Below are 15,925 nucleotides of genomic sequence, written 5' to 3' on the forward strand. Positions count from 1 at the left end.
ATGCCATGCTACATTATTTCTGACTATACGTGTCTTTCTATGCGACTGCTTCTTTGCACAGGTTGGAGTTTCAGCATGGGTTCAGCCTACCAGTTCCACAGCTGGAGAGTGTTTGTGGTGGTGTGTGCGCTGCCGTGTGTCTCTGCAGTGGTAGCTCTCACTTTTATGCCTGAGAGCCCCCGCTTCTACCTGGAGGTAAGAGAGATACAGAGGATATTGTGCCACACACGGAGGCAATTAAGGTACTTTAAACATGCCTGATTAGGCGGATAGGAACTGCTAATAGCTCAGTTGACATACTTTTAATCATGCCAATCATGCCAATACAGTGTCTCACATTGATAACCCCTGCATTAATGTAATTTGCAACTCATAAGCACATATGACTAGTGTGAACACTGTAAATATGTATTGGTAAAATATGCTCAGAAATATGATGGCAAACCTGAGTCACGACATAAGGAGAGTATAAATAGAACCCCCTGCGAAAAAGCCAGTATGGTTGACTAGCTCCAGCCACTACATGATGAATGGGGAGATCCTGTGTGTATGTGGATGTACACATAATATTACTTATGTTTACCCATAGATGGGTAAACATGACGAGGCCTGGATGGTGCTCAAACAAATCCATGACACCAACATGCGTGCCCGTGGAGAGCCTGAGAGAGTCTTCACTGTGAGTACACACTGGCCTCCACACTTGCAACCTTCTTACTGCTGCAGTGCCGTCGGCAGGTGACAGATCAGTGTCTCCCCCTGCAGGTGAACAGGATAAAAATCCCCAAACAGCTGGACGAGCTGGTGGAGATGCAGAATGAGTCAGCCAACCCTGCACTCAAGGTCCTCTTCAAGATCAAGGCTGAGATCAGAGGAGTATGCATCTTTTTTGTTTTGTCACGGTATATTATCTGCTCAATGTTTGTTTGTTTAGATTTAAATTAAGTAAAAAAATATTTTCCCTTTTTTTAACAGATCTGGCTGACGTTTATGAAATGCTTCAGCCACCCAGTGAAAGACAACACTATAAAACTGGCTGCAGTCTGGTTTACTCTGTCTTTTGGGTAAGAGATTTTTGGCACACATCCCCAGCATTACTTCTACTCCTCTCTATCATATTATTCTGTGCTTCTGTCATGTTAAATGACACCCTCTGTGAGACTTAGCTGAGTCACCACTACTTTCCAGCTTAATAACAGTTTCAATGAAGTACTCAGCACTTAGGCAGATGCTCTCTCACTTCCTCTTGATGAATGTCGACAGGTTAGATTAGAGAGAGAGATACCTGTTTGAGTGAAGGTGTCATTTGGCTTTGATTGTCAGTTTTTTTGGATCCTGTAATTTTCTTTGACTTGTCTGCTGTTTTTTGACTCTTGCTTCTTGCTCCACCACAGAAACAGGTTCAAGATTGTTTTCTTTCCTATTTAATTTGACTCCCCATCTCAAAAATACGAATAAACTAACTGCACTGCTGACACAATCTGGCCCTTTTCTCCTCTGGAGATGTACGCCACAGCCAATTACACCATGAGCAGATGGATCATTTCTCTCTAACTTATGTGATCCTCAGTTATTTTTACATGTACCTACATTTACACATAAAAATACACACACACATTTAGTTGAATTTTGCCTTTGATGAATATGTTGCTCAAAACCACTTCAGGCATATAAGATACTACAACCATTGCACTAAATCATACCTCCGATTTCACGTTCTGCCACCTGAGCCATAAGCATGTTTGGGACGGACACTGTCTTCTTCTTTCTGTGTGTTTGTGTGTGTGTGTGTGTGTGTGAGAAACAGACAGTCTTCAAAAAAGGCCTGGTCTCACCAGAAAGTGTCACAGTGATGTAAACTTTGTGCAGTTTATTCATACTTGATCCCTGAAAGTGAATCCACTCATCGTGGTAATTCCATTTGAATGAATTGATGTCACCGCAAAATGTTGCCATTATAAATGCTGGTGTGAGTGAGCCTTAACATAAAAAAAAACACAGCGGCAATCCTGCCAGGAGTCTTTTTCACACCTAGGACATTTGCATTTTCTATCTTGCATTTGAACTGTGGTCATCCCTGCACAACCCTTTGCTGATTGGTTTACCACATTCATTTCCTATCATCAGAAGAGATAGGTTTGGCTGCTTTCAAACGGATCCATGTCCTTGATCGCATTAACATGCATGTCATTTGATTTGATACATGTTGTATTATAAATATATTTATCATCATGTAATGTTTTCAGTGTTTTTGTAATATATTTATGCAAATATATACAGACGCACACGGTAAGTCTCTAAGAAAATCAAAAACAAATATAACAACAAATCTAATACTTCACACAATATGACAGTGTCTTTTGTTGAATTCAAAGTGACTTTACCAGAGTCAGCTGAACTAGAGTGTCTTATGTCAGTGACCACATGTAACACACCTTACTACAGAAGCTGTTGCTGTGTTTAGGTTCTATGGACTCTCTGTGTGGTTCCCGGATGTCATCAAGCACCTTCAGGCTGATGAGTATGCTTCCAGAGTGAAGATTCACAACAGTGAGCGCATTGAAGACTTCACCTTCAATTTCACCCTGGAGAACCAGATCCACAGAAACGGAGTCTTTCTAAATGACAGGTAAAGGCTGGGTGCAGGAACTGTCTCCAGTTTGGATTTAAACATTTTCCAGTGAGTTTCAGCCCCCACCTTTCTCAGACAAAGGGACTAATCATTAAGAAAGGATTAAAATCACCTGCAATGTTACACACTGTTATCCAATAGTGTTGTGGTTTAAAGCCTCTTGTCCCGTTGTGGGATAGCATTACTATTCGCCATTCCCGCAAACAACACACCGCTGCAGGTAATATTAATCCTGCCGGCTTTATCTCCCACACCACCAGGAAATTAGAAGGCTTATCGTTCTCTCTGTCTTTTTTTCTCTCTCTCTCACCCCTACACACACACACACACACACACACACACACACACACACATCTTTTCCTACTCCTCCTGTTGTGATTCTCACTTACACCATGTCCTGAAAGAAGACACATAGACATGCTGTTTTTGTTCTTTTCCACTCTCACTGTAGACCAGGATGCATTATTATTAAGAGATTAAATCAAAACCAATACCATGACACTGTGTACAACAGCATGCAACAGCTCATATAGATCAATAACAGACTCGTAAGCCCTGTCATATCACTGTGGACATGCTAAAGGAGGGACATGCTGGTATTTATAGAAGTACTAGCAATATCACTCTGTAAATATTGAAGTAAAAGTCCTGCATTTAAAATACAAAGGTTTTAGCAGCAAATGTACAATCAAAAGTAAAAGTACTTGGACCCTTTCAGGTTGTTACGTCATATATTATAGGCTATTGTTGTATTGTTATTACTGATGTATTAACATTTAAAGTCACAGCTCATTTATGAGCCCTTGGTGATTGCTTAATTAATGGTTTAATAGTGTGTGTGTGTATATAACGATGCAACATATTTTGTAAGTAGACCACATGTTTGTATATAAAATCTTTAAAGTAACTTGAGCTGTTAGATTAAGGGAGAGGAGAGTTGTAATGTGCAACTGTTTCCTCTGAAATGTTATGGAGTACAAATTTAAAGTAGCATACAACAGAAAGAAGTACATGTACCTCAAATTTATACTTAAAGGTCCAGTGCATAATATTTAGGAGGATCTATTGACTGAAATGCAATATAATATATTACATATGTTTTCAGTGGGGTTTCAAGACCTTATATAATGAACCGTTATGTTTTTATTACCTTAGAATGAGACATTTCTATCTCTATACACCGCTAGTCCTCTTACATGGAAGTCGCCATGTTGCGCCGCCATGTTTCTACAGTAACCCAAAAGGACAAAATGCTCTACAGAGCACGTTTCTTCACTACGCTTAATTTGTACGAAGAAGAAGTAGTAGTCGTTGTAGTAGTAGTAGTAGTAGTAGTAGTAGTAGTAGCCGTCTGGTTAGTTAGAAGTAAGAAGAGAAGAGAAATTTGGAAAAATGAAGGATCACACGTATTAATTAGCACAAGAGCCGCCACCGTAGCTTGTCCTATGAGCTTGCAAAGGGAGGGATGAGTGGTGACTGAGTTGTTGGTTGCAATTCGCAACCCTCACCACTAGATGCCACTAAAACATACTCACTGAACCTTTAAGTGCTGCTTACAGGTCGTGAAAAAAGTTTAATAAAACTCTCCAGAGAGATCTGTGTGAAATCTAATAATGTTATGTGGATCACTGTTGGGGCTGAAGACTACAAGTTTGAAAATGAAAAAAATCTTGGGGTGTAGAGTTAGAAAGAAGTGAGACCTCTGTAGCCCACTCCTCATCTCTGCCCGAGGTTTGCAACTCGAGGCTACATTATCTGCTGCTAGCCGCAGAATCTGTTGGCGAAGGAGTTGCTTTGAGGGTAATGTAGGTGACAGGTTTTGAAGGAAGAATGCATGGGTAAAAAACACAATGTCATTGGCTCTGCTTTATTAATTTTGACCCCTCATTGTTTTAAATAACATTTAATAATAAGAAGGGAAATAATTCAGGACCAATGCCATTGCTGTCAGAAATATGTTTCTATATATGTTAAATCACTGTTGATCCTGCTTTAGTTATTCTTTTGATCCTTTTTACATATATTCATTTCCTCCACTGCCGCCTCCATCTATTCTCTCCTTCTCTTCCCAGGTTTATCGGAATGAAGTTCAAGGCAGTCACATTCATTGACTCATCTTTCCTCAACTGCTATTTTGAAGATGTCACCTCTGTCGGATCTTTTTTCAAAAACTGTACCTTTGTAGACTCCTTCTTTTACAACACGGGTAAGTGTACACCCACAAAACTAACTCACATTCAGAGCATTCTTCTCCAGCACTGAGCTATCTGCACTGAGGTATTTCCTTCCACCCCAGAAAATCCTATTATACTATAGGTGCATTACACATAAGTCTTACTCAGTTTCTCTGTCTCTTTCTGACAGTTCATTTTGGATCTAACGTACAAGCTTCTAGGGAGAAAAAAATGGGTTTGAGCATTTATGGTTTTGCTTTATGCCACTAAATTGCTGCTTAACCTCCCCTGCCCCTGCGCAGATTGCCTTTCTGAACTCAGGCGACTGTCACAAAGAAACTGAGCCAAGCTGGGCTGCATTGAAAATGTCCATTTCTAACCACACAAACACTCCTGGAGTGATGTTTTTTATGTTTTAGGTGCTTGCAAAAATTTCAGGTACACTAAGGTAGACAAAAAAAGACTCTGTGAGCAGCTGAATTTTAACTTCTATGTTGAGCATTCACTTGCTGATTTATTCCTCACACAGTGTTTTGTTTTGATACAGACATTGGAACCAAGGTGTCTCCATTAGCGCCCAAAACATCAAATCATACCTTTAATAAATTCAGGCTATGTTATCAAAGTGCAATCCAATGATTTTGGGGCTCACAAAAACACAAGCAGGAAGAAAATGAAAGGCAGGCATTTTAAATATTCTGAGAGAAACTGGAGCTGAATCAGACCTTGAGGGAGCACAGGGTGGAAAAAATAGTTCCCTCCAGCACTCAGGAAAGCGCTGAACATGGAAACAGTGAGGGCACGTCAGGTTGCTGGTAATGCCCCATGGGAAATAAAGTCTCTTTGCCCCCAGCAATGTGTCTCAGGAGAACAGAGGATAAAGAGAAATGAGGGGAGACAGAATGAGAAAGGGAGGGAAGAGTGTGACGTCAGAGCAGAGGTGAGAGCAGGGAATGTTTTCTCTTTGCTGCTGCTGAAGTTTATTAATACACTATTTCTATTTAGGGAGAGAGCCCATAGACCTTTAAACTATACACAATATTACAAGATTACAGAGTATATCCTATTAGCATTATATGCATTTGGTTAAGAATGGTTATTGTAATGAATCAAATACAAATATACTAGTGCAAGTTTTAATAAACATGATAATCAAACCTAGAAACGGGGGAACAGCTAGCAGGCAAGTAAATCTGTGTACCAGATTATCTGTTTGTATAAAAAGTAAGGTGTAAAAACAATGTGGTTATGGTTATCAGACTATTTCTTGGGGAAGTAGCCTGCTTTGTCTGGTTGGTTATCCAGCCTTGAACCTCAAAGACACCTTAAGAGGAGTCTAAACCATCAAGTTAAAATGAATACCACCAAATTAAACCACTAGAAAATTAAAACAAATAACACATTTATTTTTATATTCCCCATCAGCTGGAGCCAGAACAGAAGACAGAACATGTAGTTTCTGCCCCAGAAAGCTCACTCAAGTTCAGTTTTTCCCATTTTTATCTAAGTATAGAAGGAGCCAGGCAGATAAAAACATATGCTAATGCGTTATTTAAACACAGTGTGAAAACTGTACTCTTGTCTCTCACATTTACAGATATTGACGACACTAAACTAACAGATTCAAGGGTGATCAACAGCTCCTTCCACCACAACAAGACAGGTTGTCAGATGACATTTGATGATGATTACAGTGCCTACTGGGTCTATTTTGTCAACTTCCTGGGAACACTGGCTGTGCTACCTGGAAACATCGTCTCTGCCCTCCTCATGGACAAAATAGGACGGCTTAGCATGTTAGGTATGACATAACAGCGTCTCTGGTCACTGAGGACCTGCGCTGACTTTTTGTTTGGGCTATGAGTAGCAGCCTTTACTCTCGCAAAATGTTTTGATGTCTTCTGATGTTGGTGTATCTGCAGTGACCTCTGGTGACGTAAACGGGGCTATTTTGTGTCTGACAAGCATAAGATGTGTCGTTTTGTGTCCTGCAGGAGGCTCCATGGTGCTGTCAGGCATCAGCTGCTTCTTCCTTTGGTTCGGCACCAGTGAGTCGATGATGATCTTCATGCTCTGTCTCTACAACGGCCTCAGTATCTCTGCCTGGAACTCCCTGGATGTGGTCACTGCTGAACTATACCCAACAGACAGGAGGTGAGTGCTGCACTCACTGCATACAGAATTCGGTAATAGCATTAGCTTTAATGAATTTTTAAAAGTATATATAAACCATTTAAAGGTATATAGCATTATTATAATTCCCTTATCAGCACATCTGTGCTTTATCACTGGCCAAAACCATATGTGTATTAAATGTTCATTATCTTATTCCAGGATTTAAAAAAGCAACTTTCACTTTCCCGAATTTGTACTTTTAGTCAGATTTTAGACAAATTATCCATCCTGGATATCTGAGATTTTGAGACTGAAATCTAAATATTTAAAGAATTAAGTTTTAACATTTCCATGAAAACGTTTCCAACCACAAATTTTTTAAAAGTTTTTTTTAAAAGTTTGTTTTAGACATACATTGAAGCAGGATTGTGCAACTACATGGCCAATTTCCCACATCAGGTAGAACAAGAGCAGAATAAACATAAAGAACGTATACTTCCATCATTTAACATATTCTTTCATAAAAAAAAAACAAAAGGCTGCAACATAATAACTACTTCAACGTCTAAAGAAATGAAATGACACATACATACATATCTAACTCTCTTCACTGTGTCTTCCTTGTTTTCAGGGGCACAGGCTTTGGCTTCTGTAATGCCATGTGTAAGCTGGCAGCAGTGCTGGGCAACCTGATATTTGGCTCATTGGTTGGCATCACCAAGGCTATCCCTATCCTGCTGGCATCATCTGTGTTAGTTTGCGGCGGGCTTGTGGGGCTTCGACTGCCAGACACACGAGCCAATGTCCTCATGTAAACCTCAACACAGAGCAGTATGTTGTTTACCAGGTATTTACTCAGTTTACTGAGTAATCATTCATTTATAGACTGTCATTTATTTGAATATCACTGAAACAGGCTTTGCTGTCACCCTTCTTGTATTTATTATTTGATAAATAATGTTGACTATGTTCACAAACTAAAATGATTGTTATTCTGTTATTTCTGAGTAAAATACCTGGTGAATAATAAAGGATACTGATATGCAGTTTAAGTTAACAATGAGCTGTAGATATAAAGAGTTTGAACACTACAATCAAAGGTTAGAAATGTTAGAAGTATCATGGCTCTTGCAGGAATTCAAGATGAAAAGGCTGCTTCAGAAACGATTAAACAGAATCATCTCCTGATAAAACTCTGTATATCAGCAGCTCATTATCTAGCATGAGCTGTTTCACACATGCAAATGCATATGTCAAAGCTGCAAAAGGCCTGGACTTCTGACAACCTTCCCCCTCCGAATCCTGCTCAGTCTTGCTCAGATTAAAGGAATAGTTTAACATTTTGGGAAATAAAGATAATTCAAAGTTACCATCAGCAGCAGTTAGCTTAGCTTAAAGACTGGAAGCAGGGGAAACCAGGTAGCCTGGCTGTGTCCAAAGGTACATTAACAAAATCTGCCTACCAGCACAGCTGTAGAAGAGCAAGTTATGTGCTGGATTATTTCTTGGTCTGGCTCAGGATCTTTGTGGTGCTGTGAACCAGTTTGTAAAATTACAATGTGATATTCTCACACTTGTTTTTGAATGTGTGTGTAAGTGGATTAAACAAATGAGATGTTGGCCTAACATGTTAATTAGTGAGCTTTACAGGTGCTGGTAGGTAGAGTTATTTACATATGAAAAGAGCCCATCTAGCTAGTTTTCCTTTGCTTCCAGTCTTATTGCTAAGCTAACTGGCCGCTTGCACTAGCTTCATATTTACTGTACACGCATGACAGTGGTATCAATATTCTCATGTAGCTCTCAGCAAGACAGCATATAAGTGTGTATAGTACTACCAAATGTCAAACTATTCCTTGAAGTACAAATCCTTTTGTAACAGTTGTGTATGTGATTACGCGTGTATATCTATCTATTTAGTAATTTATGTATGTTATTTATTGCATCACCAGTGTGCTTTTATGTTTGTTGGCCAAAAATTTAAGGTGATTTAGGCCTCAATTTCTAAACCTGTGCTCGGTATTCCACTAATGGTTGATGATGTTCAAGCCTTTTGCTGCAATTTGCAAGAATGACAAGGCCATAGAAAAAAAAAATCTATAATGATATAGTAGTTTAGTCAAAACCGGCAACTTCAGCAGCTACATTTCTAAAGTGAAAAGAAGTTTACATTTTCTGCTTTTTACAGTAAGAGACTTTTGAGATTGGAAACCTTTTGTCTGAATGCTTCCTCTCTCCCTCTCGTGTCTGTGTTGTGTTCGTCTCGTGGCGTCAAGCTCCCCATGAAGGGCTTTGCAGTCCGATCTTTCAAGAAGAATTTATACTCATTACACTGCCATTACAATCTGCTCTTTTCCTTGTTTTTGTTTTTTTTCTCTCAATATCTGTCTCACCATCTTGGTCTCCTCATAGTGTCTCTTGTCCAGACTTGTCCTCTTGTTGTGTTTATCTCCTCCTGCCTTGCTGCTGCTCCCTCCAAAACTCAAAGGCCTTTCTCAAATGTCGTGCCTCTCTCTCTGTTGAGCCTGTCTCTCTTTCCAAACCTTGCTGGAAGCTTTGCTGCTCTGTCCTGCTTTTTTTTGGTCTGTCATCTCTTGATACCGCAGTGTGTGTGTGTGTGTGTGTGTGTGTGTGTGTGTGTGTGTGTGTGTGTATCCAGACAAAACAGATACAATGATAATCTCATATGTAGAAAGCCAAGTTTTTTGTTTTGTTTTGTTATGCTTTTTTTCTATACCACGAAACTGGGTGTTTGGGGGGATTTGAACTATACGATAAAGTGAAATTAAAAGCCATGCTTAAAGGATCCGTTCACCCAAATTCCAGAAAAAAAAACATATTTACCTGTCATGCAGATAGTAAATGTGAACCTCATCAGAACACACAAGATGAAAAGTCAGGGGATAACCAGAGTCAGTAGAATTCATCTTCTGGGAATCATGGATGTTTGTACAAAATTTAATTTCATCCAGTAGTTGTTGAGATATTTCTGGAACAAAGTTGTGGAACGAAATTCCCTTCACCTCCATTATATTGAGGTATAGAGGCAGAAATATAGAGGGTATGGTTGTAACATGGGGAGAGCTGTAACAATATCAATTCCACCAATTAGACGTAAGATAGGAGTTAGGTGATCATTTACCTACTTCCTCCCCGATCAGGCATGGTGGTTATCAATTCTGGAAACAGACACATTCAGAATAGATTTTTTGACCAAGACTATATTTTGTTTAGTATCTATACTATTGTAGATAAATTTGTATGACTTATATTAGATTGAAATGTAGATTCTTAGGCAACATGTGATGCACTTTTTCCTTTCTAATTTCAAACCACTATGCTAATAGTGGTAGACAGGGGTGGGGTGGGTTGTTACACTTCTTTAAAAAGTGTAACAACCATCCACCATACACACAATATCCACCATTACAGAGTGCCCTTTACAGTCTGGGCTCACCAACCCTGCCCTCCAGGGTTTCCAGCATTCATTTGTCAGCACAGTGACCAGTACTCCCCATTCACATGTTGTTCACATGTTGGCGGGTGTATCAGCACTCAATCTTTTCCATACTCTGTCTCCACCGGTGGAGAGGGCAGAGAAGCGTACGGGCAGCTTGTGAGAAATGCGGTACGCCGAAGAGTAAAATAAAGAAGTGCTTGTAGTGCGTACCGGTGAGTACCGGCCCACTTCAAGCTCTGACTGTGACTCTGATTAAGAATATACACACATTGACAGACACAGACACACACCTCTTTTAGTTAGACCTAAGGATGTACAGAGATATTCTATAATTAGGTACATTTTAGTGGTACTTACAGTATACTTTAAAGTAAGCTTATTCTATAGATAAATTTACATACACATACTGTACATGTGTGTGAGTCATCAGACATAATCTGTTACAGTGAGAGAGAAACATTGTTCTTTTATTTCACTATACCTGTTTTTGAAGTGTATCATATAGTGCGGCATCTATTATTGCTTTTTTTGTCTTTACAAACTTTGTTACAACTTACTCCAGCATGTGTTATGATGTTGTAACACATGGATTTGACATCAACTCACGAGGTCTGTGATATTCTTGTAGAGGATTGAATTGGTGCCATTTGTTGTGAACAAATGTGGGTACTTTGTATAAAAGTTTGAGAATCTTGAGAAAGTTTGTTATAGATGCTCAAGCAAAAAGTGTTACAACCATACCCGGTCTCCCTTATCTGTGCAACTATCTGCATGGCTAGATACCACTTGAGCTAAATAAGAAATACATTTTTTTGTGGTTTGGGTGAAAAATCCTTTTAAATCCACTTATGAATGGGAATACTGCTGCTACAGTGTCAGTGCTGTGATGTAAAAATGCATATGGGAATTTGTAAAATAAAACACTAACTTTTTTTTTCTGGGATTCTTCAATCATTTAAAAAAAGTCACTTAACAAAAGTACAGTACTGTTTTATTCTGTTACTTTCAAATCCGTTTTATGATGATGATTTAGTGTCAACATACAGATTACCATTTCAAGATATGAATCTAATTTCCTGATGGGTGTTTGATGCTTTTTTTCTGTCTATCTGTATCAACATGTCCACCTGTGCTGAACAAGATCACTGTTTCCAAAAAGGAAATCCTGCATGTTTGTTATTGAAGTCCTTCTGTTGTGTGTGCTTTTTTTCCATTTTGGTGTCTTCGCTGTTCCTCTGCGGGGGGAAACAGACATGTGATTCACGGGTCAAAGGTGAATGTATCATTCTCGTGTGTTGTCAGATTTGTTGTGGACAGGTGTTCATTATAATGAGTTGACTTCTAGGTCATTGTGAAAGGGCATGCCACTGGTGAGATGACTGTATGTGCTACAAGAGGTTATGCAGCAGAGGTGGTCAAATCTGGGTTTGGGAAGGTTTCCAGTCAGATTAATCAATACCATAAAGTCACTGAAGCATGAAGGAAATAGCCGGTGTTGTGACTTTCAGATTTGAAAATCTCTGCTGTCAAACAATATATAGAGGTGTGTGTAAAAAAACAAACAAGCACCTGTCCTTGATATGATTTATTTTGATAAGAAAAGGCTCAAGTGAATGCAGTGTAAAGGTGGATTCCTCTGGCGTCTACATATTGAATAAAGAGTTTCATTTGAACCGCTGTTGGGCTTTTTTTTATACTTTGTACACTGTCCAAACATGGATGCATCCACTTACACCAGCAGATGGCATCATTTATACAAAATTAACCAAGACAGTCTTGCGTGTCCCTCAGGTTTTACGAGTCATTCAGAAAGACTGTAATGGAGCCTTATTTTATAGCTAACCACAGAATAATACAATGACTACTCATCGATGAGTGTTCATGCTTGTTTTGAGGCCATTTTAGGGGAAAAGTCTCAAAGATTATTTGTTTTAGTTTAGTTTATTTGAAATCACTGGTTCTAGCCACAGGGGCCAGACTGGGGCCAGGTGTTGTTTTCAATGGGCCAGCTGAATTAAAGCAAGACTGTAACTTTTACTGAACTGTGGCTACAAGTGGAACATTACAGCATAAAGGTATTAGCTAAAACATAGCTGGTGTAACAATCCCAACAAAAACAACAAGAAGACCAACCGTTGCTCAGATTATGTCAATTCTTATCAATTGCATCCAGTTTCCTCTCAGCTGGGAAGGAAACGGCAGCTCAGTGAGATTGGAGTAATTGCATTGAAATTATATCAGATGTAGTGAGGCTTTACATTGTAGAAGTCATTAAGCTGTAAGAGATTGTTGACATGGAACACAAAATAGCTTAAAAATAGTTAAGTTCATGTTTTAATCAGCAGACAGCATAGCTCTATATGTGATAACAGGAACACCGGGAGACCTATTTTCTGAAGTCTGTTTCACATTGTTCCTTGTCAGTTACATTGATATTTATATATTTCAAGCATAGAGGAAGAAAATACAAACATATAAACATTAATATCACTATATTTTCATTTCATCTTTGACATACATACATATATACATAAACATATCAATACATAGCTTGTTTATCATAAATACAGTCGAAGTCTTTTGTTTTCTCTTTGGATTCCAGCCACAGAGACAATTTCCCTCTTCATCACTTAATAAAAAATATAATTTAAAACCAGTATTTTGGAACCATGTAGGTCTCTTTTAGATAGATATGCTCAGGGTCTTGCCTGTAAAGGGTCTGAAGTGAAGGCTGGAGCCTGCAGACTTGGACATTAGGAGAAAGAGGAAGGGGTCAAGGCAGGCATGGAGGCAGCACAAACATACCGCCACTTTAAAGTGCACGTACAACCTCTCAGTTCCATGTACGAACAGTTGCAAATAATGGAGGAAGTGCAGGACTCCAGCCGGAGTGAAACACACCAGGAAGATGACAAACACCAGTGAGCTGGCCTTGATGTACATCTCCCAGTCGAAGTGTGATTGGTTGAGCTCACAGATGATTCGGATGAAGCACAAAACCGTGACCACCAGCGGCAACAGGAGGCCGAAGATGTTTAGAAACAGGTTGTAGCAGAGCAGAAAGATATGGGAGTCATAATCCAGAGGCAATACATCATGGCAGGTGGTGATGCCCACTTCCGGGAGGTGATAGCTCTGCTGGACGAGGAGCTCTGGAATCATGGCGGCACCAAACACCCCCCATATGACCAAGCTGACCCAGGCAGTCAGCCTCCTCTTGGGGAGACGCTTGTACAAGAACGGGTGCACAACAGCCAAGTAGCGCTTGATGCTGATGCAGGCCAGCGTCTGGGCCGAGCAGTAGAGGTTGCCATAGAAACAGGCCGTGACCACTCGACAAGAGGCCTCTCCGAGCACCCAGTGGTTTCCATGGAAATGGTAGTGAGCCTTGAAAAAGAGGGAGAGGAGGAGGCAGAGGTCGGAGACAGCCAGGCTGCAGTAGAAGATGGCAGAGGATACCTTCCTTATTTTAGTGGCCAGCGAGCAGAGGATGGCGATGTTGGCTGGGATCCCAACAACAACGACTAACAAAAAAATAATGGGGATGACCAGTGTGCTCAGAGTGCTGTGGAGGTACCATACTGTGCTGTTGCTTAGTGACTGCAGCTCTGGAATGAGAGCTTGTGTCCCATTTGGGACAAGAGAGAGATTGGCGTTTCTGACTGGGACCCCTTTAAATGTTCTGGGCCTAGCGAAAACCTCAGAGTTTTTCTGGGGCTCTATTACTTCACTTTCCCCTGCAACAAAAACAAGAAAATGCAAAAGTTAATGTTAATTACATTTCTTTTGAAAAACTTAACTCAACAATATACTAATTGGACCACATATAACACTTATTTTCATTATTGATTAATGTGTTGATTATTTTCTTGACTAATCTCATGTCAGAAAACAGCAAAACAATTCCCTTAAACCCAAGGCGAGACCTTCGGTTTCAACCAACAGTCCACAATCCAAAGATGTCACGTAAGACCAAAAAACACAATTGAGAAGCTAGACCAAGGAAATGTTTGACTTAAAGGCTTAAATGATTTATTGATTTTAAAAATTGTTTTTCTGTCAATTTACTTATCGATTAATTGACAGCCGTAATGATAATGCGCCATCTTCTGTCACAATAACTGATTTTAAAATTAATCAGTGAGTCACTACTGTGCAACTTGTGGCTTGTTGTTTTCAGTTTATCTAATTCCACAATCAACTCAACTAGAGAGCAAGTATTTAGAGAACTATTAATTATTATTATTAATAAGATAGATCTTTCCATCCATCCATCCATCGTCAACCGCTTATCCTGCGTACAGGATACAAGTAACATAAAAAAATATGGTAATAGAACAGTAGTCATCTCACCCAGAAGACTCATTCTTAAACTAAACTTTTATAAACACCACTTACCTTTATTTTGAAGTGTACCACTTAGACAGAGAACCAAAACGAGGAAAAAGAAAATAAGTTTCCTCATGATGTCTTTTCTTTGTTTTCAACTCAAGTTAGATAGGCAAATCTCTGTGTCTCTGTCTCTGAAAATCTTGCATTGCACTCAGCTGCATATTTCACTTCTGTATATTGTGGCTGCTCTGTGGGAGTGCTCAAGCTGCAAACACCTCCCCAAACATACCCTGTGAAAAAGAAAATATCTTGACATCTTATCTGATTCAACAGGAATGTGGGCTGCTCTTGGTTTTCGTTTTGAACTTGAACAGTGTGAACTTCTGACTAACGCCACCAAACATCATCTTTGTCAATCTATTGCACCATCCTGTGCTTTATGAGACTCAAATGTGACATTAAGGACATTATTTTTATGTATCTTTGCCATAACATGTTGTCTATGTTCTTTTGTACAAAAAAAATCCCCTTACAATATTCATTAAGCTTTTCCCAGTATTTTACAATATTGAATCTCTACTTGTTCAGACACTTTATTGGGACTATGTGGTGCTTGACTGAAATATTTAACTCACAAGTTAAATGGAAATGGACAAATTCACTTGTCTTTATTTCTATAGATGTCTGCCTGACACATGTGTCAAATGTGAAACTTTGGGATCTTTTTTTCCCAGCAATATTTTCCCTGGAGGGATGAGGGGTGAGGTAATAGTGCAGAAAGGGACAACTGAGTAAGTCCGGAAGTGTCTGTCTGAAGATGATAAGCTTTTCTGAACACAAAGAGTTTTGTTTAGTCTTCACTTCCTTCACCTCTTATTTGTCTTTTTAATGTAGAGATGTTTTATTAAACAACTGTCATCTTTTGGTTTCTATACCCTTTAGAAAGTTGTTTACTGATACTTCAGCTGTCAAAAATATAACATGTACGCACACGAACTTAGATTATAGCCAGGTACCAGGTGTTGTGACTTCAAGCTGGAACATGTGCAGCCAAATTTGTCTTATTTCCCTCCAGATGTCTTTTGTGATAAGTTCTATCAGGTTTTCAGATGTTTTTAATCTTACTTTAATATTTACAGGACACTTCTTCTGGAATGATAGGCCTACCATAACTTCCAGGACAGTTTTTGTGAGTATTTTTATGTGCACATC

General features: G+C 39.3%; 2 protein-coding genes across 3 annotated transcripts in view; one reads left to right on the forward strand and one right to left on the reverse strand.

The window, feature by feature from the left end:
* The window catches only part of LOC119914793 (synaptic vesicle glycoprotein 2C-like), a 47,211-nt gene extending 35,157 nt beyond the window's left edge, over positions 1 to 12,054 (forward strand). Inside the window, exons 5-13 of one of the 2 annotated variants that reach the window (XM_038734315.1) lie at positions 62 to 195; positions 590 to 679; positions 766 to 876; positions 976 to 1,064; positions 2,465 to 2,629; positions 4,705 to 4,838; positions 6,404 to 6,607; positions 6,801 to 6,960; positions 7,553 to 7,736. In XM_038734315.1, coding sequence (XP_038590243.1) covers positions 62 to 195; positions 590 to 679; positions 766 to 876; positions 976 to 1,064; positions 2,465 to 2,629; positions 4,705 to 4,838; positions 6,404 to 6,607; positions 6,801 to 6,960; positions 7,553 to 7,736 — 1,271 coding nt within the window. Of the gene's footprint in view, positions 1 to 61; positions 196 to 589; positions 680 to 765; positions 877 to 975; positions 1,065 to 2,464; positions 2,630 to 4,704; positions 4,839 to 6,403; positions 6,608 to 6,800; positions 6,961 to 7,552 lie in introns of both variants that reach the window. The other variant, XM_038734316.1, reaches the window with a different exon arrangement.
* Positions 12,055 to 12,306: 252 nt separating this feature from the next.
* LOC119914794 (proteinase-activated receptor 3) lies at positions 12,307 to 14,966 on the reverse strand. The gene is made up of 2 exons (XM_038734317.1): positions 14,780 to 14,966; positions 12,307 to 14,118 (listed from the first exon to the last, which is right to left on the reverse strand). Exons 1-2 carry the CDS (start codon positions 14,844 to 14,846, stop codon positions 13,064 to 13,066), a joined length of 1,122 nt encoding a protein of 373 aa, XP_038590245.1. The 5' UTR covers positions 14,847 to 14,966; the 3' UTR covers positions 12,307 to 13,063.
* Between the last annotated feature and the right edge of the window lie 959 nt (positions 14,967 to 15,925).

This window comes from Micropterus salmoides, unplaced genomic scaffold (genome assembly GCF_014851395.1).
Source record: "Micropterus salmoides isolate LMB-PRFRI ecotype aquatic unplaced genomic scaffold, ASM1485139v1 Ms_hic_scaffold_20, whole genome shotgun sequence".
Classification (NCBI taxonomy): Eukaryota; Metazoa; Chordata; class Actinopteri; order Centrarchiformes; family Centrarchidae; genus Micropterus; species Micropterus salmoides.